General features: G+C 45.6%; 1 protein-coding gene across 1 annotated transcript; it reads right to left on the bottom strand.

Annotated features, from left to right (window-relative positions):
• Positions 1-5293: 5293 nt before the first annotated feature.
• Positions 5294-6374, bottom strand: LOC101785845. The gene is made up of 2 exons (XM_004955885.2): positions 6056-6374; positions 5294-5754 (listed from the first exon to the last, which is right to left on the bottom strand). The coding sequence occupies exons 1-2, from the start codon at positions 6190-6192 to the stop codon at positions 5604-5606; spliced, it is 288 nt and encodes a 95-aa protein (XP_004955942.1). The 5' UTR covers positions 6193-6374; the 3' UTR covers positions 5294-5603.
• Between the last annotated feature and the right edge of the window lie 18192 nt (positions 6375-24566).

Below are 24566 nucleotides of genomic sequence, written 5' to 3'. Positions count from 1 at the left end.
ACCAACGGTGATCGAGCCGGGAAGTTTAAGCTTAGATTATTCTCGATTAAACGGAAATTACAAGAAATCGGCCGGAGATCAAGCAGGATTCAGCCCTTCCCAATCCGCCAGGACTTCTTAGAAAGGAAAAGTGATGGTGAAATCGCCTGCTCGAAAGTAAGTATGAAGAATCAAAGTTCACTTGGTTGTATGATTGAATGTTGTTTTTCAGATTTACAAAGGTAGCTATTTATAGGCCCCGTACAAATAATCTTCTTCACCGACTAGGGACTCTATCTCTAATTCAAACAGAAAACAAATATCTACAAGCACAAATCCGTGGTAACTAATTCCCCCACGCCTCGTGGGCTGAACTCCACCTTATCCCCTCCATCTTTCCAAAGCCCATACAGGCCCACTTTAGTCCACCTTCCCGATCGGCCGATTTATTAAAGGATTGCCGATTGGGAACCTGGCGCGTTCACCCTGAAGCGAGGTAAAAGCCACTTGACCGATTCCGCACTGTAGCACCTTTTGGCCGCTCCCCATCCGTATTCCTTCGATTACTTTCTTCTTTAGCGCAGATTCTACTGATGACGAAATCCGGCGTCAACACATATAGATGCACTTTTGGGACATAAAAAGAGGGCAAATAAACAGAAATCCCTTTTGGAACATAGAATTTTCTACTGATAGCGAATTTGAAAGCAAATCTCACATTCACTGTAAATGATTTTAACTTCCAAAATAGGACCTGGTTTGGATATCTCAAAATAATATGGTCTTTTCTAAAGATATTCCTCATTTGCAGGTCATTAATCGTCTCGCCGTTTAGCCTTGTAAATAGTCTACATTTAATACTCCTAATTAGTATCTAAACATTCGATGTGACACGTACTAAAAATAAGTCAGTGGAAGCAAACGTCCCTGATCTAAACAAAATCGAACGTGTAACCTAAAATGCTCTTGCCCCCGTACACTGCAAATTTCTCCTGGGTAGGATGGAGATGCCTCCATTCCACGCTGGCATGAAGCAGCGGCAACGCCTGAAGCGCCTAGCCCTGACGGTGACGGCAGCGAGGGCCACCTCCGGCGACCAGGAAACAACAACCCACCCTCCTTCACCAGCATCTCAGTGCCCCTCGCGTCATCCTCCTGTCAGTATCCAATGACGCGAGCGACAAGAACGGAGATCGTCGTGGAGTCGCGGCGGCGGAGGCGCACCACGTTTGAAGTCCGATGGCAGGATGTGCGATCTGAGGGAGAGTGGCGCACTGGATCGGCTTGCAGGAGTAGAAGTTGAAGGGCGATGCGTCGGCAGCGATGCGATATGACGCCGATTGTGAGGGACGACGGTTGCCAAAATTGGGATAAGAGGAGTAGAGGACGCGTGGGAGGCGGACGGTTGCAGCAATTTGATAAGCTTTTACACAATTATTCAGTCAGGGCCGTTGTATTTTTTTACTCAACTATAAAAAATTATATGTGCTGGCAACGACTAAGACATGTCTGTGTTAGCGCTATGAATGAAAAAATTATTTTCAGGGCTGATTGATCATTAGAACAACTTGATCATAATTGTTATATCAAATTTGAATAAAATGTTTTTCAAATATAAGTATGTATGACTAGTTACAGCAATGTAAATATTCTGCTATTGACTAGATATGGTTCAATTTATACTATTAGCAAGTTTCATTTTGGCAATTTAAATACTAATTCCACTCATCAATTACTATTTTAAGAAAAAATTAAAGGCCACATAAGACTAGTGGCTATCTTTTTTACTAGATTAAAATCATTGACCCTCGCCAATACAATACGCTTAACAATAACTTAAAAGTCCCATTTTCTCAAATAAAACAACTTACTAAGTCTTTCCAATTTCTACTAATATCTTTTATTTATCGGTGATAGATTTAACCATCACGGCTCATCATCTAATTAAGAGATATATAATTTTACTCGGTTGCTTAAGTTACTATTATACCCTCATCCTTGCCGGCTCATCCATGCCAGATAAGTCCCCAAGTGTTATCCATGACCAGGATACCTTTGGAGGCTATATGTGCCAGCTCTTGGTAATATAGATTTTATCTTGTTTGTAAATTATAACTATTCGTACAAATTTGAATGGAGACACACTTTATGTAAAATTTGTTGATTTTGACTAGGTGTGCAACTTCTTATTTGAAAAGTTTTTGAACTGATGCCGTTAGATCTCAAGAGGAATAAAACTCCAAATTACATGATTAATGAAGTATATGTGAGATGGTAAGTGTGGATCTCAAGAGGGAGAGATGGCAGGTTCGAAGGCTAGATGTGACATGTGTGGATTTTTATTTTCCAATTTTTTGTCTGACTCGTAACAGATGTCAACTAGTATACCCTTATACAAGTATACCCTTATACACGTGTTACTATAAGATATGTATCTAGGACACATTTTACACCTTCCAATTATGTGTTACAACATATTACCATCTTTGTGACATTTTAGCTATAACATTAATTTGTGTTACTATATACTTTGTCTGTAACACAACTTTACAAAGCAATCACTATGTGTTGCAACCTTCATCTGTAACACATAGTTTTGTGTTACTATGAAACTTCTTTGTAACACATTGTTGAATGTGTTACACTACCTTTGTTCTTTGTTTTGTAGTAGTGCATGAATGAATTAAATAGCTTACGAATGACATATTAGACAGATCATTGTACAAATTGTTTGTTTTATTGTCTACATGTGACATGGCATAACATTACAGACAGAAGTCGTCTAAACCGTTGAATACATGCCCTTATATTTGTAAGTTCCCTTATGATTTCATTTTACATTGTAGCATGTTGATCAAGATACAAAATATAATCGCACTATCTTCTTGCTTGCGACATAAGTCGATTACATATAAATAAATGCAATACCAATGCGTGAGGCAAAAGCTTAGACAATATTATTGGCTAGGAATTTCTTTACCCCAAAAAATATAATGAGTATAAAAAGGAAGATTTTTGGAGAAATGATGGAGTAGTTGATGGTTGAGAAGAAACAAATATGAAAATAGAGGCATTTATTGAGTGAAACAACTACTGACTACCCAATACATTGAAAGATTGCATCAAAAGTTAAGAGAGGTTGTAGGGAAGCGCTATGGTAGGTAGCAGTTAAATATATTGAAGAGGAATGAATTTATTAAGTGGGATAATTGGTATAGATTTGAATTGTATCGTAGATTATACTCCAATATATGGAAAGCTTTATTACAATTTAATATATACTGTGTACCAATTTTAAAAGAATCTATTGGGTGGAACAATAATTGTTAGACACTTGAGTTGTATCGGAGATTATACTAAAAATATATGGAATGATTTCTTACATATTAATTTATACTATATCCCAATTATATTCGTGAGTTCCCTTGTGAATTTCATTTCGTATTGTAGCATGTTGATGAAGATACAAAATACAATTGCACCATCTTCTTGCTTGAGACATAAGTCAAGTACATATAAATAAATGCAATACCAGTGTGTGGGATGAAAGTTTAGACAATATTATTAGCTAGTAATTTCTTTACCTAAAAAAATAAAAAGTACAAAAAAGGGAGATTTTTGGAGAAACGATGGAGTAGTTGATGGTTGAGAAGAAACAAATATTAAAACAGAGGCATTTACTGAGTGAAACAACTACCAACTACACAATACATTGAAGATTGCATTAAAAGTTGAAAGAGGTTGTAGGGAAGCGCTATGGTAGGTGGCAGTTAAACATATTGAAGAGGAAGGAATTTATTGAGTGGGATAATTAGTTTAGATTTAAATTGTATCCTAAATTGTACTCAAGAGATATGGAAAGGTTTATTACAATTTAATATATACAATATCCCAATTGTGTCTGTGAGATTTCCCTTAGGCCCCGTTTGGATCATTGGAATTGAATTCCATCCTAATAATCATAATTTAGACATAAATTAATTAAGTTAATATAAATGTATGTGGAATATAGTTGTATATTATAGTTGGTGATATGGGAGAGATACTTATATGCTGCACTTCTACTATAGAGAAGCGAGTCCAAGAGCGTGCTATAAGAATTGAATTCCATTCTAATAACCATAATCTATAGAATCAATTTCCATCTCCCACCCCATGAATTTAAGATAGGCTTATATCTAAACTTTGGAAAGTTGTGGAATGCCACATTCCAACATAAATTAGCCTACTCCATTAAATAGATTCCAATTCCTTCGAAATGAAGAAACCAAACGGGACCTTATGGACTTTGTTTTTATTAATTGTAGGTACTTGAAGCTACAAAATAAACTTGCACAATCTTATTGCATCTTAAATTCGTATTTCAGCCCGCTCCAACAAGCAGCCCATCCCCAAGTAAGAAAGGCCGCAACCCACAAGAGGCCCAATCGCCCAAATCCCCCACCTAACGACGGTCCAAGTCGCTCCCAACACACAGCACGAGCGCCGAGAAGCAATCTGGATTTTTTTTTTTTTTGATAAGGAGAAGCAAGCAGGACCTGACTGCCGATGGGCGCCGCCCGCACTCGTTTCAGACTTGACTGCAGTTACTCGATTCGTTGAAAAAAAAAATCTGCCTCTACATAAACCTGGGCTTGGGGCCGGCACGAACATCTGCGTGCAAAAAAATGGCCTGCTCGTTTATATGGGCCGGGGCGGATTAGTGGGCCTGCTCGTTTATATAGGTGCTTCCTTTTGTTTTTTTGGTCAGCGGAGCGGACGAGGCTGGTGGAATCGCTAATAGCGTCGCGTGGCGCGTGCGAGCCGCGCGTCAACAGGTTGGACGTGGACGCAACGCCTGCAGTCACAAGGTTGCCAAACACACATCGCCAATTTTTGCTTTCGTAACAAAGCAGGGCAAGAATTGGTCTTCTGTCAGTTTAAACAACTCCTGTAGCATCGTTGGTTCAAAAGAAATTCCAATTGAAGTTTAATATGGATCTTTTGGAACTTAAATGATGAGATTTATGCCAAGAATCTGGTAGTGGGTAATAGAAAAAAAGTAAAAATGTCCTATACACACTTAACCGTTCTTGGAGCCTTGGTCATATTTATTTTTATAGAGAAATTGAGAAAAGCATACAAGCATTTAGTTGGGAGGCTATTCATACACTATGGGGGTGATTGGTTCCCAGTATGCATCAAAACACAAGCCGTTCCGTCCTACTTGTACGTAAAGGTCACGCACAGTTTGCTTGGTCAACAAAGAGGAACGATTCACAACCAGCAGGGCCAATCAACACATAGAAACAATTCAATCGCAAGGCGGATTGTAGAAATTTAAACGTATACCCGTCGCATGCAGTTGTCAATATTATTCAGAAGGAGACGAAACATTATATCTGCGTCCATATGAGATCAAAACTTTCAACAGGCCTGTTCACACAGCCAGGCCACAACATCATGCCATGCATGTTTGTTTGTTAAGAACATATATATATGTGTGTGGTGATACAAAAACGTACCGAGAGGACAATCACACGGTAACAACTTATCAAATCATCATCAAGAAGAATTATATCAAATGGTGCGGCCGACCAAATCATCCGTCGGCCGGTATGGATCGGTGCTGCTGCCACGACGATCTACTCCTTTGGGTCCGCCATCCACGAGTTGAGGCTCTGCATGATCTCTGGCTTCTTGCCGTCGATGTACTTCCTGAAGCCGTGCTGCGAGTACCTCCTCCCCTCTTCGTGGTTCTCCAGCACGCCCGCCGCACGCTTCTCCTTGAGCACCCTGCAACTCAGTTTTTGCTTCGGTTTAATTTTTCCATCCATCAGATCGATTACTATTGCTGTTTTAATTTCTTGATGAAAACTAAAGCATCAGCTCCATCTCGAACCGAATTAAAACAACGAACACATGAACAGCAAGAGCAGATCTAGACCACGCGTGCGTGCTGCGACGGATAGAAGTGATATAGATCGATAACAGCGCGGCTAGCTCGTGCTTTCGAGAATCATCGATCTCAACCAAAATCCTATTAATGGAGAGGAAAAGAGCTCCGCGATGAGAGATTATTGGTCGGATTCCTTACCTGACTTCGGGGTTGCCGGTGATGTTGCGGATGAGCTGCATCGCGCAGATGCCGACGGCCGCGCCCGTCGCCAGGAACAGCGGGTACACCTCGGGGCGGATCCACCGCTTCGACCACGACGCGGACGCCGACGCCATGGGATGATCGACCGGATCGGATCTCGAAGACGGCCGGCGGCGGCGAGAGACGAACTGGCTACCAAATACTAGATCTGTTTCTTTCGTGGCTCGCAAGACTAGCGTCGGCGTGCGGGACGGGCTCGCCTGCCCGCTTATATAGTCGAGGCGCACGGCTTGGGCTGGGCCGGGCCTGGACAGACGGCGCCTGGCTGCTGATTGGTTGGTAGTTTTTTTAAAAAAATATAAACAAATAAAGTTCCTGCGGAATCGGCCAGGGCCCAGGGGAAGAGACTAGTAGAGAGGAGAGGAAATCGCGTGGTGCGCGCAACGGCGTGGACCAGGCTGGAGACGCATGTGGACGCGCTGATTTGATTGCTGCGCGCGGTTCGGCGGCGGCGGGCGCGGGTCGCTTTCACATGCCCAATTCGTAACGCCAACTGGGCAGTGGGCCAAGCGCCGCGGTCGGTGCGGAGGTCTCCGAAGAGAAAGAAGTTGTTGGCACCGACTTTTCTTCTTCCCGTCGAAAGGCCCGCGCCGGTTTGCTTCGAATAATTTACGCGAGCGGTCTACGCTTCGCCGCGTGCGTGAGGGGGCGTTTTTCTTACGCCGTCGTGTACGACTTTCGATGATGGTTGAATGCTACGACTCCTTTGGTCTCAAATTATTATTCATTTTGATTTTTTATATATAATTTTTATTACATATCTAGACATAGCATCCATCTAAATACATAGACATATTGAAGTCTATGTATCTAGAAAATTCAAAACGAAGACGGAGGGGTATGTATACAAAGTATATATGTCACGCTTGAATCATTCGACTAATAAGCAATATGACAGCATATGTTAGTGTTTTATTCTTTTTTCTTCTTTCTATAAGGTGGACCGTTTCCATCTTCATGGGTACCGAGAGTCCAACAAACACAACTTGATTAGAAAATAATCCCATAGCGAATGCATTTGCTAGGGTACCACTGTAGCCCATTGGCGACTACAGGTGTTGGGTTTGATTGGGTTGGGCTTCTACATTTGACCACCAAAGCCTTTAAACCTCGAGAAAAATTGGAAACATGCGGGAAAATTTGAGCCCGACAATGCACTTGGTGGGCTTGCTGCCTGGAATATATAGTAACTAACGTCCCTACTCCGAATGGTATCGTGTTTGTCCATCTTTGCTTTAGTAAAAGAGAAGGAATATTTGCTCTAAATATGTTTATCTATGAATAAGCAGCGTGATCCTAACATGCGCTAGTTACAGGCTGGATCCGCACACAATTAGAGGTGAATCTAGGGTAGTGATGGGCCTTACGTGAATTTTTTTATTTTTAACTTTTTTAAATAAATTTTTAAAATTAACCCCCAAACTAAATTTGCACGGAGTGACCCTTTTGCCCGCACCAACGCACGTGGCGCAGCATGGAGCCTTTACCGCGCCACATGCACTGGCGCGGCGCGGCAGGCGGGCCAACGTGACGCTGACATGGGCAGGTGCTTGCCGCGCCAGCCCGCCTGGCGCGACAGCACTATGTACCACTCCCGCGTCGGCTCCCTCCCTTCTTCTTACTCCAGTAACCCCGAGCCCGACCCTTGCACATGCCGTTGGCCGCCTCCACCCCCAAATCCACCCAAAATCCGACGATTTCGGTGGGGGAAAGATTGAGAATTGGTCACCGCTTCGTGTGGAAGGTATCCCCTAACTTTTTTCCTTGGTTTAGCGTTTCATTTGGTAGATCGGAGGATATTTAGGTGATCTAGGGTTTGGTTGTTGATTTGAAATTTTGATGAAATGCAATGTTGTTATGTGTTAGATGATATGTAGTTCATACACAATAGAGTCTCTGCTCGTGATATTGACATGTAGAACTTGTTGAATGCTTCGATTTAGGTAGATATTCATCCAATTGTGTAGTGTACATGACATGGGTAGTTTTTTTTGAAATATGTCCAATTAATATGTCCAATATGTTTAGTTTATAATATAGTTGCTATAGTTTTTTATGGTGAAGTGTTTGTATTTTGTAGATGGATTGTTTAATTTGTATGTTTGATGGTGGGATTGTGAAAGTTGGTATGCAATTGTGTAGTGTACATGACATGGGTACTTTTTTTTTGCAATATGCCCAATTAATTTGTCCAATACATTTATTTCGTAATATAGTTGCTATAGTTTATATGGTAAAGTGTTTATATTTTGTAGATGGAGTGTTTGTATTTTGTCGAATTGATGTATATAGTTCATATGGTAAAGTTACGTGTCTAAAGTTTATTGTGTATTAATTTACGGGCACTTGATGTGTAGGTGAGATGATGTCGTCCGGTTGTGAATACAAGCGGCGTAGGTAGTACGTGCGTTACGTGGGCGAGTCCAATGCGGGTGCTCCCGTAGCTCCTGCCCTTCCCATACCTCTTTGTAGAAGTGGCGTGCAAGCTGAGGTGAAACAATCAAGGCATCCAAAGACAGCTGGAAGAGCCTTCTATGTGTGCAAGTGGACTTTTGATCCAATGCCTGTTGCGCCTTGTGATTTCTTTCAATGGATAGATGGACCCAACAAATATGATCCTAGGATTCACCTATTCCCATACCATAGCACAGAGCTTCAACCATACCATCAGTTTAGGTGTTGGGTTCCTCCTCTACCAAACCCACCTAGAATGTACGAGGAGGAGAAGCAGGAGGCTGCTTGGAGGTGTGTGAGGGATCCTCCCATGTGCAAGTGTGGAGTTGCTGCTAAGCTTATGCATCCTAACTTAGGGGTTCCGCTTAAGTTCACTCCATTCTTTCGATGTTTGTTAAAGACTCATGTAAGTTTATTAGGAGAATGTTAGTATGATGTGTAGCAAGCAGAGTTTTATTGATTTATGCTCACTTTTAATCTTGTCACCGGTTTTATGCAGGATGGGTGGCCGCTATGTGATTTCAATGAGTATATCTACGGGCCAAAGGCGATGTGGCCAACGGAGGAGCAAGTGCAGGATTTCGAGAGTGGAAAGGCACCATGGCCATGTGTGTCCTCTCCTAATCGTAGATGCAAGTGTGGTATATTGGCAACAAAAGGTGTGGTGCATTCTGAGCTTGGATATGGTTCGTTCTGTGACAATGCACATGGCGAGTACTGGGTGAGTAAACACTCATCTCTTTTGTGGTGCCTTGAGAGTTTACATGTGAAATGTGTATCCACTGTTTCAAATTTGTAAGAATATGAAAATCTTGTTGCAGGAAGGAAGGTCATGTGATTGGGAAGACTTTTCTGGTCGTTGTGATTTATTGTTAAAGTTGGCTAGTATATTGGAACCATGGAAGTCAAGACAAATACAAGAACTGATAGAAAAGATTAGGAAGGAGTATGATGCTCCTATACCTGACAGCGACTTCCTTTGGGGGAAAATATACCAAGACATGGTTCGGGAGACTTGAGTGAAGCCTGAAGGACTTTATGGGAAGGAAGTTATTATTAAGTATTGGAGGCAGAATAGAACCAAGTATCCACAACTTCTAACTGAAGATGAGAAGAGAGGAAATAGAAGGAAGTTGTAGGAGGAGAGGGAGTTGGAGAAACAAAGGTTAAGGGAGGAGAGAGATCGCATAGGTTTTGTGGTTGATCCGAATGCAAAATACCCTAAGGGTTCATGGGAAGAATATTTGCAGCAGATTAGGGAAAGGAAGAGAAGGATTGAAATGGAAGAGTTACAAGAAAATGCGGAAGAGGCACAAATGGAGGCGATGAAGGCACTTGTTGCCGATTTACTTGTAGGTAAGGTTAATGTGGATAAAAAAGGGAAGGTTGTTGTTATTGCGGGGGATGATGATGATGATGATGATGAGTTACTATGTGAAGGTGACTCCGACTAGATGAATGTGTTGATTGAGTTGGATCATGTTTCTCTTTAATTGTGAAAACTATGTTCATTTGTGAGATAACTATGTTTATTGTGAGAACTATGATTATTTGTGAAAACTATGTTTCATTTGTGATAGAACTATGTTTATTGTGAGAATTATGATTATTTGTTGAGAAACATGTAATAAGAATTATGATTATTTGTTGAGAAACATATAATATGTTATTTGCATTGAGTGTGCGTACGTGGTCGTGGTCAATGTTTGCATTTTTGTAGTATGTCATTTGCATATACTATTAAAAGGGCTATTTCGGTCCATAGCACAAGTCATTAACGATGACTTAATTTGTTCATACATAAGGTAGAAAATTACTTACTATTGCTAGTACCACACTGTATTGCAGCTATTTGGATAGTTTCATGATATTATTGGAAACCTGCAAGTCAACAAGTGTGTGTGATTTAGCACTTGTGATCTCATACAGAAGGTAACCTTGCTTTGAGAAAAATAGAGTAACCACCAAGGCAGTCCTTATTTTCTTTCTTAATCAATGACCAATTTTGAAAATTTATAATTTAGACATAAACAACTGAATTGTGTAAATTGAAGTGTATGCTCTAGATTTTTCTTTGTTTACTTTTAGGTTTATTGTTTTCCTATAAGTCCTTTGCAACAGTACCTATTGATTTGAAAGGCATACGTACAACAGCTTGAGAGCATTAACGTATAGATGTGGCACTGTAGCGCTGCCGCGCCACTTTGCCTGGCGTGGCAGGGTTGAGCTGCCGCACAAAGTGCAATGAACTTTCAGTAGGTCAAGGGTCGATGCGCCACTCTAGCTGGCATGGCAAGCGCTGCCGCGCCACTTTGTCTGGCGTGGCAGGGTTGAGCTGCTGTGCAAAGGGCAGCAAACTTTTAGTAGGTCAAAGGGCCGCCGCGCCACGTTGGCTAGCGCAGCAAGCACTGCCACGCCACTTTGCCTGGCGCGGCAGGGCTGAGCTGCCACGCAAAGGGCAGCGAACTTTCAGTAGGTTAGAGAGCCGCCACGCCACTCTGCCTAGCATGGCAGGGCTGAGCTGCCGCGCAAAGGGCAGCGAACTTTCAGTAGGTTAGAGGGCTGTCGCGCCACGCTGGCTGGTGCGGCAAGCGCTGCCGTGCCACTTTGCCTGGCACGGCAGGGCTGAGCTGTCGCGCAAAGCGCAGAGAACTTTCAGTAGGTCGAGGGCCGCCGCGCCACGTTGGCTAGCGTGGTAGGGTTGAACTCTTTCTGTTTGCTTCATCAAATTGTTTCCTCTCTTCCCTAGTTTGCCTGAGCCGATCAGTAGCAGCATTTAGTGATATATTGACCTGCAAATGAGGAATATCTTTAGAAAAGACCATAGTATTTTGAGATATCCAAACCAGGTCCTATTTTGGAAGTTAAAATCATTTACAGTGAATGTGAGATTTGCTTTCAAATTCGCTATCAGTAGAAAATTCTATGTTCCAAAAGGGATTTCTGTTTATTTGCCCTCTTTTTATGTCCCAAAAGTGCATCTATATGTGTTGACGCCGGATTTCGTCATCAGTAGAATCGGCGCTAAAGAAGAAAGTAATCGAAGGAATACGGATGGGGAGCGGCCAAAAGGTGCTACAGTGCGGAATCGGTCAAGTGGCTTTTACCTCGCTTCAGGGTGAACGCGCCAGGTTCCCAATCGGCAATCCTTTAAGAAATCGGCCGATCGGGAAGGTGGACTAAAGTGGGCCTGTATGGGCTTGGAAAGATGGAGGGATAAGGTGGAGTTCAGCCCACGAGGCGTGGGGGAATTAGTTTAGCACGGATTGTGCTTGTAGATATTTGTTTTCTGTTTGAATTAGAGATAGAGTCCTAGTCGGTTAAGAAGATTATTTGTACGGGGCTATAAATAGCTACCTTTGTAAATCTGTAAAAACAACAATCAATCAATACAACAAGTTACTTTATTCTTCATACTTACTTTCGAGCAGGCGATTTCGCCATCACTTTTCCTTCTCACGAGTTCGTGCGGATTGGCAGGGCTGCATCATCTTGATCTCCGGCCGATTCTGTAAGTTCCGTTTATCGAGTAATATCTAAGCTTTAACTTCCGGCGCATCGCTGTTGTTTCGTTTAGATTTATTCATCAGTTATCGATATCGACTAGATTCATAGGTTTTTACCTGTTTTTCCAGTTTTTATCACCAGTTATCCTGCTAGGGATCGGTAGTATCGGCTTTCATTACTTTCTGTTGTTAGATCCATTTGTTGCCGATTAGATCTTTTCCTAGTACTGTTTTCATAAGCTTTATACCGATTGCTTTAGTATTTATCTGTTTACAAGGCTACAGGGATCGTGCTGTCTTATAGCCGATTTCATCATCACAGTAAATCGGCCGATCTGCCGATAAGCTCTCTCGATCGGAAACTTAGCCGATCGCAGTTACTGAATTTGACACGTGTTCTTCCTTGCCAATCAACAGGTCAGATTGGCTGGCATGCCGCGCGAACCGCACCAGGGCTTTCACCCGAACAGGAGTTAAGCAGATTCTCCCGGGTCGTGTGTCGGCTGCTGGGATCCGGTTGACCGATTTCTAGCACCAACACACTTTTGGCACGCCCAGTGGGACCATTACAACCACTGTCATGTCGAAAGCTGCTGAAGTCTCCGAAGATAACGTCATCGAAGTGACGGAAGCAGATCTAAAGGACGACCAAAAAGAAGATCTGAATCAGTATTTGGAGCAAGTCCGGAAAACTTGCTTGAAATCCTTCAGTCGTTCCAGGAGCGGGGAAACTGTTAAAAGGTCTCCTTTCCCTACTCCCCGCCAGATCACGATTTCAGAAGATTCGGACAAAATGTCCGATATGATTCAGCAATCTCTTCATCACGCCTTCATCAACCAATCCCCGGTACTTTCAAACATGGTGCACAATGCTGTTGTCAACTCCTTCGCCGGAGGTATACCACAGGGGTACAGGGGGCCTACGTATTTTCAGCCGATTCCACCAAATCAGGCTTATCAGGCTTCACAGCCGATCCAATCCTCTGTCGGAGGATCTGGTGCTTCCACGTCATCAACTCCTTTGGGATACGGCTCCATCCAGCCGTCCACTGCACCACTCCCTCCAGTCATCCCTTTACCCTGGGGGGCACCTTTAAACACGACCGGTTTGAATCAATCGGTCAGCCAAGGAAATTCTCCGTTCCAGACACCCTCCCAAACGGCCACTCGGCCGATCATACCACCATACCAGCCTATCGCTCCGGAGGTCAACAAGACGTCAGAGCTCATGCTATATAATGAAACGAGTGGTGCCTACAAGCAGCCGTCCTTTACTACACCGCTGGCTTATACTCAGATACCACCTTTTATTCAACCTCCGATTTATCAGCATGTGCCGATCCCACCGCCAACTATTCCCCAGCAACAACCAGATTGGTCGGCGCAAATCGCGGAGGTAATGCAAGAACAATTCGGCCTGAAGCCGAAGGTGCAAACGTATACCTACAGGACACCATACCCATCCACGTATGACTTGTTGCCGTTTCCCCATCGGTACAAAGTTCCTGATTTTACCAAATTTTCGGGGATGGATGATACTTCCACCGTGGAACATGTGAATAGATTCATCATCCAATGCGGGGAGGCAGCTACGCAAGATGCCCTGCGGGTACGGTTGTTCTCGTCATCCTTATCTGGATCGGCCTTCCAATGGTTCACCACTTTGCCACCAAACTCAATTATCACATGGGCCGATCTAGAGAGGCAGTTCCATAAGTACTTCTATGCTGGGGTCCACGAAATGAAGCTGTCCGATTTGACCAGCCTCCGGCAAAGAAGTGATGAGCCGATACCCTCATACATACAGAGGTTTCGGGAAATCCGGAACAAATGCTACTCCTTGGCTCTAACCGATGCGCAGTTGGCCGATATAGCTTTCCAAGGCCTGCTGCCACACATTAAGGAGAAATATGCTTCACAAGAGTTCGAGAGCCTGAGCCAGATTGTCCACCGATTGTCCGGGCAGGAGGTGCGTCCATTCGATCCAAGAAGGAATTTCCAGAAGAAAGTGGCGTTTCTGGAAGAATTAGAGGATGAGGAAGACGCCGACATCGGACTTGCAGAGTGGATTAAAGGAAAGAAACCGATATCATGCCCATTCGGCAAAAAGGAGCCGGAAGCATTTGGTTTCGACACAACTAAAGCTGACAAAATCTTCGATCTTCTACTCCAGGAAGGACAAATTAAACTCTCGCCTTACCACACGATACCCTCTGCCGAACAATTGAAGAAGATGAAGTATTGCAAGTGGCATAACGCCACATCACATGATACCAACGAGTGCAAAATCTTCAGGCAACAAATACAGTCGGCCATTGAGCAAGGCAGACTCAAATTCGAAGTGCCGGCAAAACCGGCCAAACCAATGAAGATTGATCAACACCCTTTTCCTACCAACATGGTGGACACGGGTAAGAAGCCCCTCCAAACAAAAGTGCTGACGTCCGAATCGGCAAAAAGGAGTGGCTCTGTCGATCCCAGAAATCAAGTTACGCCCGAAGACGTCAAAGGGAAACGACGAATGGAGGACGACGATGGTGAGTCTGATAGACCACGTGTTACTTCCCAGTTCCTGCTCCAAAAGTACCAACGCCAACAAGAACGTTCGAGGTCCCGAGAGGAAGCGATGCGTCGGCATGAGGAGCACTGGAGATGCCCATTTTTCATCCATTGCTGGGAAAATAACCTCAGGCTACCATCAGCCGATACTTGCCCAGAGTGCAACGGTCCCTATCGAGGCAATCGGCCATTCACCAGGTCTCGTTCTAGGGATGGAAGGCCAGAACCGATCAGCAGGAATCGTCGCAACCCAGATGATCAGCGCCCTTCCTTGCGCGATCGGCTGGGGGGCAGAAGTGACCGATATGATCGGTCGGAAGGTGGAAACTATGATAGGCAGGGGGGCAGGACCGATCGATACGATCAATCAAATAGCAAAGCCAGCGTTCACAGCCGGCTCGAAGACATGGCCGATGCTCGGGTAACAGACGAGAACCCGTTAGGACGCGAACCAGAATGGGAACACACCGGGAAAGAAAGGAGGCCAATAAACCCCAGATGGTGCCCAGACGGTTTAACCAAATCACAAAAACGGAGAGTCCAACGCCTCCGCCAATGGGAGCAGCAAGAAGAAGAGGGCACCATGGACAAAAAGCAAGAAAGGCCTCGGGTGTGGCGCCCCAAAAGAAGCGACAAGGGCAACGATGAGTCGGCGGGCGACGAATCGGCAGCCGAAATCGGTATGGTTTTCATATTGCCGATGGAGTTTATGACCCCCGCCGATCAACAGGATGTGTCGGCGATAGAAGAACAAACAGCACGGTTGACTTTAGAACCGATGATGGCCACGTTCGAAAAGCCCGAAGACGACGAACGACAACATATGAAGGCATTGTTCCTTAAAGGACATGTTGACGGACGCCCCCTCACTAAATTGATGGTCGACGGGGGAGCCGCCGTCAATATCATGCCGTATGCCGTACTTCGGAAACTAGGAAAGAGCGACGAAGACTTGACCAGGACGGACATGATGCTCAAGGACTTCGAAGGCAAGGTGTCAAACGCTCGCGGTGCCCTCTGCGTCGACCTCACCATCGGCAGTAAGACCCTTCCTACCACGTTTTTCGTCATTAATGGCAAAGGGTCCTATAACATGCTTCTTGGACGAGACTGGATACACGCAAACTGCTGCATACCGTCAACTATGCATCAATGCCTGGTACAATGGGTCGGCGACAACATCGAGGTGGTCAAAGCCGACTCCGCGTACAGCATCGCAGCAGCCGATGCACAGCAATGGAGCTGCGAAACCGTCAGGTGCATATCAGGTAGGGTGTGGGAGACTGACTTCCTGAAGGTCACCGATTTTGGCCTACAGCCGATCCGAGCAGTCGGCTCCGAAGAAGCGCAATAAATGGATCAGTTCGCCCGAGAAGACGGGAAGCTGGGACACGGATTCACGTCGGCCGATTCATTGGAGATGGTAGATTTAGGTGATGGAACCAAACCAAGACCGACTTTTATTAGTGCAAATTTAGATCCAGAGTACAAATGTAAATTGACAAATTTATTAAGAGAATTCAAGGATTGTTTTGCGTGGGAGTATCACGAGATGCCCGGATTAGATCGATCTATTGTTGAACATCGGCTACCCATAAAACCAGGGTATCGGCCGTACCAACAACCCGCACGGCGATGCAATCCTAAAATTTTACCAGACATAAAAGCCGAAATAACTCGGCTAATTGAAGCAAAATTTATTCGGCAATGTCGTTACGCCGAGTGGATTTCTAATATCGTACCGGTGTATAAGAAAAACGGGAAGCTACGCGTTTGCGTCGATTTCAGAAATCTTAATCAAGCCACACCGATGGATGGTTACCCCATGCCTACGGCCGATGTGCTGATAGACGCCGCCGCGGGGCACAAAATTATTAGCTTCATGGATGGAAACGCCGGATACAATCAAATACTTATGGCCGAAGAGGACATACCCAAAACGGCTTTCAGATGTCCAGGCCATCTTGGTCTATTCGAGTGGGTGGTGATGACTTTCGGTTTGAAAAATGCTGGTGCTACGTATCAGAGGGCCATGAACTATATTTTCCATAAACTCATCGGCCTCCTGGTGGAGATCTACATCGACGACGTTGTGGTCAAGTCCAAAAGCCACGAGGAACACCTAGCCGATTTGCGAAGGGTCCTAGAGTGTACCAAAAAACATGGTCTTAAGATGAATCCCAACAAATGCGCTTTCGGCGTCTCCGCCGGACAGTTCTTAGGATTCATGGTGCACGAACGAGGCATTGAAGTCAATCAGAAGACCATAGCGGCTATCAACAAAGTCATCGCCCCACAGAACAAAACTGAGTTACAATCTCTAATCGGCAAAGTAAACTTCATCAGAAGATTTATATCTAATCTATCTGGACGGATCCAGGCGTTCACACCACTTCTGAAGTTGAAGCCAGACCAAGAATTTATTTGGGGAAAAGAACAGCGCAAGGCGTTAGAAGACATCAAGCGATATTTGGTCTCGCCCCCAGTCCTGGTTCCCCCTCAAACGGGTAAGCCATTTAAACTATATTTATCAGCCGATGAAAAAGCTATTGGGTCGGCTCTAGTCCAAGAGTTTGAAGGCAAAGAATGGGTGATTTATTACGTTAGTAGAAGACTCATGGATGCCGAAACAAGATATCCTCCAGTAGAGCGTTTGTGTTTGTGTCTTTACTTCTCGTGCACCAAACTCAGACACTATCTACTGTCGGCAGAGTGTATAGTCGTATGCAAAGATGATGTAGTGAAATACATGCTGTCACTGCCGATATTGAAAGGGCGAATCGGTAAATGGATTTTAGCTTTATCAGAATTTGACCTACGGTATGAATCGGCAAAAGCCGTCAAAGGTCAAGTCATGGCCGATTTCGTCGCACAGCACTGTGGGCCGGAGATCGCCTTCGTGGAACTAGCGCCTTGGCAGTTATTTTTTGATGGGTCATCATGCGGAGTCGGATCGGGAATCGGCATCGTTCTCATATCGCCTCGGGGGGCAAGATATGATTTTTCTCTGCCGATAGAAACCGCCGCCACAAACAATCAAGCGGAATACAGAGCTGTATTAAAAGGCTTACGATTATTGAGAGAAGTCAAGGCCGATTCTGTCGAGGTCTTCGGAGATTCGATGCTAATTGTGGATCAACTAACCGGAAGAGCTGAGTGCAAAGATGACATATTGCGAATCCATCACGAAGATTGCTTACAGCTTTTGAAAGAATTCAGATCGGCAGTAATCGAGCACGTCCCAAGAGACCACAACGAGGAAGCAAACAAACTCGCTCAACACGCATCTGGGTATCGGCCGATTCCGGGCGCCATGGCCTTAGAACTTGCAGCTGACGATTGGCGTAAGGAAATTGCCGATTACCTAAAAGATCCGTCCAAAAAGGTGGAGCGATGAGTGCGCTTTCATGCTACCAAGTACGTGTTGCTCGAAGATGATCTGTTCTACCGAACGATCGATGGTGTTCTTCTTAAATGCCTTGGGACAGAAGAAGCCAAGACTCTGATGGGAGAAATCCATGAAGGGGTGTGCGGAGCTCACCAATCGGCACATAAAATGAAGTGGATGATCAGAAACAACGGGTACTATTGGCCTACGATCCTCGAAGATTGTTTCAAATATTATAAGGGTTGTCAAGAATGTCAAAAGTTTGGAAATGTCCAGCGTGCACCCGCATCGGCCATGAATCCCATCATCAAACCATGGCCATTCAGAGGGTGGGGAATAGACCTCATCGGCCAAATTTATCCACCATCGAGCAAGGGGCACAAGTTTATTCTGGTCGCCACCGATTATTTCACCAAATGGGTGGAGGCAATCCCGCTAAGAACTGTGACTTCGGCTATCATGGCCGATTTTGTAAGGGATCATATCGTCTACCGATTCGGTATCCCTCAAACCATAACAACCGATCAAGGAACAATGTTCACATCGGGAGAATTTGAGGAATTCACGACCGATATGGGCATCAAATTGCTAAATTCTTCTCCATATTACGCTCAGGCCAATGGTCAAGCAGAATCCTCCAACAAAGGAATAATCAAGTTGATCAAAAGGAAGATTGAAGAATGCCCGAAGAAGTGGCACCTATGTTTGACCGAAGCCCTGTGGGCATACAGAATGGCCTGTCATGGGGCGACCAAGTTATCCCCCTATCAGTTGGTATACGGTCACGATGCAGTACTTCCATGGGAGTCAAGGGCAGGATCAAGGCGCATTTCACTGCAAGATCAGTTGTCGGCCGATGACTACTCGGCTCTGATGAAGGAAGAACTTGATGACTTGGCCGGCCAACGACTGAGAGCTCTAATAAGCATCGAAGAGAATAAAAAGAGAGTGGCCAGGTGGTACGATAAAAAGGTCAAAGTCAAACAGTTCTCCCCTGGAGATTTGGTATGGAAGTTGGTACTACCGATCGGGTCGAAAGATCCTAAGTTCGGCAAATGGTCTCCTACCTAGGAAGGGCCGTATAAAATCGGCAGATGCGCTCCAGGGAATGCGTATATTTTGGAAACAACAGAGGGGGAAGAATTCACTAGGGCTCTGAATGGGAGGTACTTAAAAAGATATTACCCGAGTATATGGGTCGGGGCCTAAAGGAATAAACACAGTCAAACATGACCGACACGATTCGGTTTTAGGACGCACATGAAATCGACCGGAACGGCCGATTACATTCATAATGGCCGATTACATTTATTCGGGCCGATTACATTCGTTCGGTACGGGCGACCGATTACATGGCCGACAAAACATAGAGTCGCCCTTAGAACAAAAAATTACAAAAACAAACTAATTATCCTTCTTCTAAGGAGATTCCCCATTCCGCTCCAGAGCACGAAGGCGCGAAGCCTCCGCCGCCGCCAGAAGGACGGGCCGAGGAAGCATGCGGACCCTATCGGTGGAAGACCACGGATTCCGAAGAAGCGGACGAGCCCTATCGGCAGAAAGCCGCGGGTTGCCATTCCTTTCCAGGAAACCCAGGATCGTGCAGGCCGTCGAAGCGATGTCACCACCAGGAATGTTACGGCGATGACCCCTCATGGCTCGAGACATATGGCGGTGTTCGTTCACCACGGCGTCCAGGACCACTCGAGCATCTGCGGTGATATGGTCTTGGAGCTCCGCCTGATGAGCTAAAATCTGAACTTTGTCCTCCGGGGTCAGAGGGTCCTCAGAATGTAGGCACTCGATAGCGCGCACAAGTTCTGGACTAAGGCGTTGAGGCTGAAACAGAGAGGGAATAAGTTGGCGCATTCACTCCCTAAGATCTGAAAGGAGAAGGCGAAGCGTCACCTGGTTGACGGAAGAGGACGACGACGAAGCCATAACAAAGTGGTTGCGCCGATGAGAGGAAGAGGGAAATGAGATGGGAGCCAAATCGATGTTATCGGGAGGAAGCGCCGGGGTCGATATTTATGGGGGAATACAGTAAAATCTGATGAGGCCACGTCCCATCGGTAATAAGGAAGGCAGTAAATAGAAGGCATCACGAAAGGTCAGTCAAAGACGGCAGTAAATGTTCGTACAAAACGGTCAGTGTTTTACAGATTACCCAAAAGGGTATCGATAGCCGTGATGGCCCGACGCCGGATCTGATCGGCGGAGTCAAGAACCCGTTGGTCTTCTTCTGCCGATCCAAGGACTTCCGATGCGGTGCGGTGGAGTCTCAGAGCCTCTTGAGCAAGACGCTGCCTCTCCCGTGTCAAATCGGCAATAGCCGAAGGTAATTCTTGAAGTCTGCTCTCTTCGGCGCTGATGGCCTTGGTCACTTGTTCCATCTCTTTGGCAAGGTCCGCCCTCCGTCGTTTGAGGCGATCTATTTCACTAATGATCGCCGGCCGTGAATCTTCCAAGACGTGGATCCGCCGATTCGCTTCTTGGGCCTGGTGCTTGAAAGCATTTTCATCTTCACGGATCTTGGCCAGTTTCGCGCGGTCGGCCATATGACGAAGGGCTCTAAAAACGGGAATCCTCATGGACTCAATAAAAGCCGCCGGCGCCAATGCCTCTTCTGCTTCCTCTGGTACTCGTCCGCTGACGTCACTAAAAAGCTGCCGAATCGGCGAAGCATCTTCTACCAATCGGCCGATATCCCCTTGAAGGAGGGATCGGATATTGGTAAGCTTAGCCCGGACGTCATCAGGGACGGAGCTTAAGGCAACTTGGCGAGAAGAAGTCTCCTCATCATCAGAGAGAGCGACTGCGAAAGAGAAGAGACTGTTGTTGGGAGAGTCCTGTTCCTGAAAAGAATAAAGAAAAAAAGGGTAAATCGGCAGGGGAACAGAGTAAATCGACTGGTGAGGCTGGTTCAAAAACTTACCATCTTAAAACGGATTTCCTCATGCTGCGCTTGTAGAGCCGTTGTATCTTGTTCAGTGGCCTGAGTCATGGGTTCATCCGATGAAGAAGACTCTACGACAATCGGCACGGTGCTCGGACCGGCTCCCTGGGAAGGAATCGGTTGTCGAGGAACGCTTGGTGTGCCGATGGTCTGCGTCGAGGGATCGGTTAAATATGTTATACAAATACCCGAAGGGAATCCATAAGACAAGTACCGTACCTCAATGGATGAAGGCAGGGGCGTGTTGGCATCCGGTCGAGTTGTCACTGACTGTGGTATTTCCATAGAAGAACCCTAAGAAACACAAAGTCAACAAGAGTTGATACCAAGTTGACAAATCGGAAGTGATAAAGCTCGAACTTACTTGTAAAGCTTCCAGCAATAGTGAGGCGGCAGCCGCTCCGGCTTGTGTAATGGCTTGAGTATCAGCACTTTGTGTGGCCGGGGGCGGTGCAGTCAAGACTTCTGCCGATGCGGGTACAGGAGGGTCCACCGATTCCGTACGAGCCCGAACTCGGCGACTGGTTTTCTTGACGACTTTCTTCTGAACTTTCTTCGATCGGCCAGCAATCATATCGACTGATGGAGCGTCATAGCCGATGAGAGGGTAAGTGGTGTACGGATAACTCTCTATTAGCCGGCCACTGCGGCTGTGCGTGGGAGGGGCTTGATTCCCAGCCTAAAGGAAAAATGAAGTCATTAGTGCTCAATTATGGTGAAAAGAATACAGTCAGTAATCAGAAATACCTCGGCGTTAGGGTCGATGTTGGCTGGATCTAGAAGGTTGCAGTATGCCGATGCCGAATTGCAGAATAAGAATTGCTTCCATTCGGCCCACCAAAGCTTGAAAGGCTGGATTGCAAATGGATATAATAGCCATTCATTCAAATTGATCATACTGGAATCCGGAATTCGGTCTCGCAACCGACAATAATCCAGGCCGGTTTTAAGTGCTTCTCTGAACTTGATTCGGCCAGCAAAATACACCCGTATCGGCAGTTGACCCATGCCGAATTGTCGAGCAGCAGTAGATGGGTTGTAGGACTCATATGTGGGGGCATTTTTCCCCGAGAAGAAGTTGGCCGGTAAAAGTCCTGGTTTGATCAATTCTTCATAAAGACCCTCATCAAACCGGCCAGAAGTCGAGTCAAAGCAGGAGGGGAGCTCAAAGACTGGGATGTCTCGCTGGTATGGGAACCAGATAGTAGCGTCCTCATTGAATCCGTTGTAAAAGCACCGAAAGTACTCGGCTACTTTTGTAGCAGAATATGCACAACCTGGAAAAGCTGACGCTGCTTCGCCATAAGACATGCATCGGCGACGCTCGGTAGGGTCTTCTGCCGATTCAATATTGGGAAATGTCATGCGGTCCACTGGCTGCCGAGTGATCCTGCTCATATAGAGGTTCAACCATAGATTAACAAACCACCAAGGCCCACCTGGGTTGCCGATTGGTTCTCCCTTGGAAAGTTTTGTGCCGATTTGGTGGAGCATGTGGTACACTGCACCCAGAAGATGCTTCCCGAGAGGAATGTGGCTTCCTTTGGACAGTGCCTCGGCTAAAGATTGGGTGTTGGTTGTTGGGCCGGCGGCTCTTCCACAGAAGAAGTGTTTTTCGAGCCACATTATCAGGAAAGCGGTGTGCTCCCTGTTATCAACGGTACCGGTCTTCTTGTTATCACTAATGAAGCCCTTCCAGCCGCCGATTCCTCTTGTGTCCAGCCGATGCGACGGAACAGTCAGAAGTTGGAAAGGCGTGTCAGGGGAGGATACGTCTAAGCCAGTCAAGAGGACCACATCGGCCAGAGTGGGGGTCATAGGACCATGTCCAAATACAAATGCATTAAGGGCGTCAGACCAAAAATAGGAAGCTGCCATCACTAGCGGCTCATTTTTCTCCATTTGCGACAGAGAAAGGTTGATGCATTGGCCGATTTTGAGCTCATCCCATGAAACGCTCCTTGACGCGGCCACCCGTTGGTACCATTCCCTCCAACCCGGGGTTTCATTCAGCCAGGATCTAAAAGTACTTGCCCATTGATTTAAGTTCATATCGGACCGTTTGAAAGGTATCCGGTCAGTTTCCGAATCTATAAGAATCGCCGGATCTGGGTTTCCCATGGGACCGAGACAAACAAGGCCGGGACTATCCGTGAGGTGAATGGTAATTCTATCTCTAACCGCCTAAAAAGGAAAAGGGGGCATAGGAATGTAAGGAGTAGATCTGAAATATTGCCGATAAGGAGGGGATTCGGTATTTACCTCCGGGATAAAGTTCTGAGTAATCGGCGTGGCCGCCGACGTTGGCATGGATGATGGGGCTGTGAAGGGAACCGCCATTGGGATTTCTGATGAAGCCCTTGCATCTGTTGAAGAAGTGACGGCCGTCGCTACTTCCACCGGGGGTATTGTCCCTGGAACATCGCGTGCTGGGGAATTGCCGGAGGGAGTCGCCATTGAAGGGAAAGGGGAAAAAGTGATTAGAGCTGAAACTGGAAAGCTTCGATGGCAAGATTGAAGAAAGAAGGAGGTGCGCGCGCTGGAAAGAGAGATGTGAGCTTGAAGATGAGTTGCGGTGAAATGATATTTATAGGGTGCCTGAAGGAAGGGTAAAAATGGAATTTTCACCGCGCCGGCGCGTCAAGTTTTTCGGGGTAGTGGCCGTCGTGGGCGCCCGTTTCAAAAAATTGCAATGATCAGCCGGGAGACCGCGAAACGGAAGGATATTTTCACTGCGGCCGTTTCGGAGGAGAGGTTATAAAGAATTTCGAAGTAAAAGATTATGTTTTACTCCGAAACTGGGGGGCATGTGTTGACGCCGGATTTCGTCATCAGTAGAATCGGCGCCAAAGAAGAAAGTAATCGAAGGAATACGGATGGGGAGCGGCCAAAAGGTGCTACAGTGCGGAATCGGTCAAGTGGCTTTTACCTCGCTTCAGGGTGAACGCGCCAGGTTCCCAATCGGCAATCCTTTAAGAAATCGGCCGATCGGGAAGGTGGACTAAAGTGGGCCTGTATGGGCTTGGAAAGATGGAGGGATAAGGTGGAGTTCAGCCCACGAGGCGTGGGGGAATTAGTTTAGCACGGATTGTGCTTGTAGATATTTGTTTTCTGTTTGAATTAGAGATAGAGTCCTAGTCGGTTAAGAAGATTATTTGTACGGGGCTATAAATAGATACCTTTGTAAATCTGTAAAAACAACAATCAATCAATACAACAAGTTACTTTATTCTTCATACTTACTTTCGAGCAGGCGATTTCGCCATCACTTTTCCTTCTCACGAGTTCGTGCGGATTGGCAGGGCTGCATCATCTTGATCTTCGGCCGATTCTGTAAGTTCCGTTTATCGAGTAATATCTAAGCTTTAACTTCCGGCGCATCGCTGTTGTTTCGTTTAGATTTATTCATCAGTTATCGATATCGACTAGATTCATAGGTTTTTACCTGTTTTTCCAGTTTTTATCACCAGTTATCCTGCTAGGGATCGGTAGTATCGGCTTTCATTACTTTCTGTTGTTAGATCCATTTGTTGCCGATTAGATCTTTTCCTAGTACTGTTTTCATAAGCTTTATACCGATTGCTT

Source organism: Setaria italica, chromosome II (genome assembly GCF_000263155.2).
Source record: "Setaria italica strain Yugu1 chromosome II, Setaria_italica_v2.0, whole genome shotgun sequence".
Lineage (NCBI taxonomy): Eukaryota > Viridiplantae > Streptophyta > Magnoliopsida > Poales > Poaceae > Setaria > Setaria italica.
Note: the sequence above shows the minus strand (reverse complement) of the source record. Positions and strands in the feature narration are given on the sequence as shown.

Coding starts and splice junctions, on each gene's coding strand:
- LOC101785845 (XM_004955885.2), bottom strand. CDS start 6,192: ATGGCGTCGGCGTCCGCGTCGTGGTCGAAGCGGTGGATCCGCCCCGAG. Junction 5,755..6,055: donor ACCGGCAACCCCGAAGTCAG/GTAAGGAATCCG, acceptor ACTGAGTTGCAG/GGTGCTCAAGGAGAAGCGTG.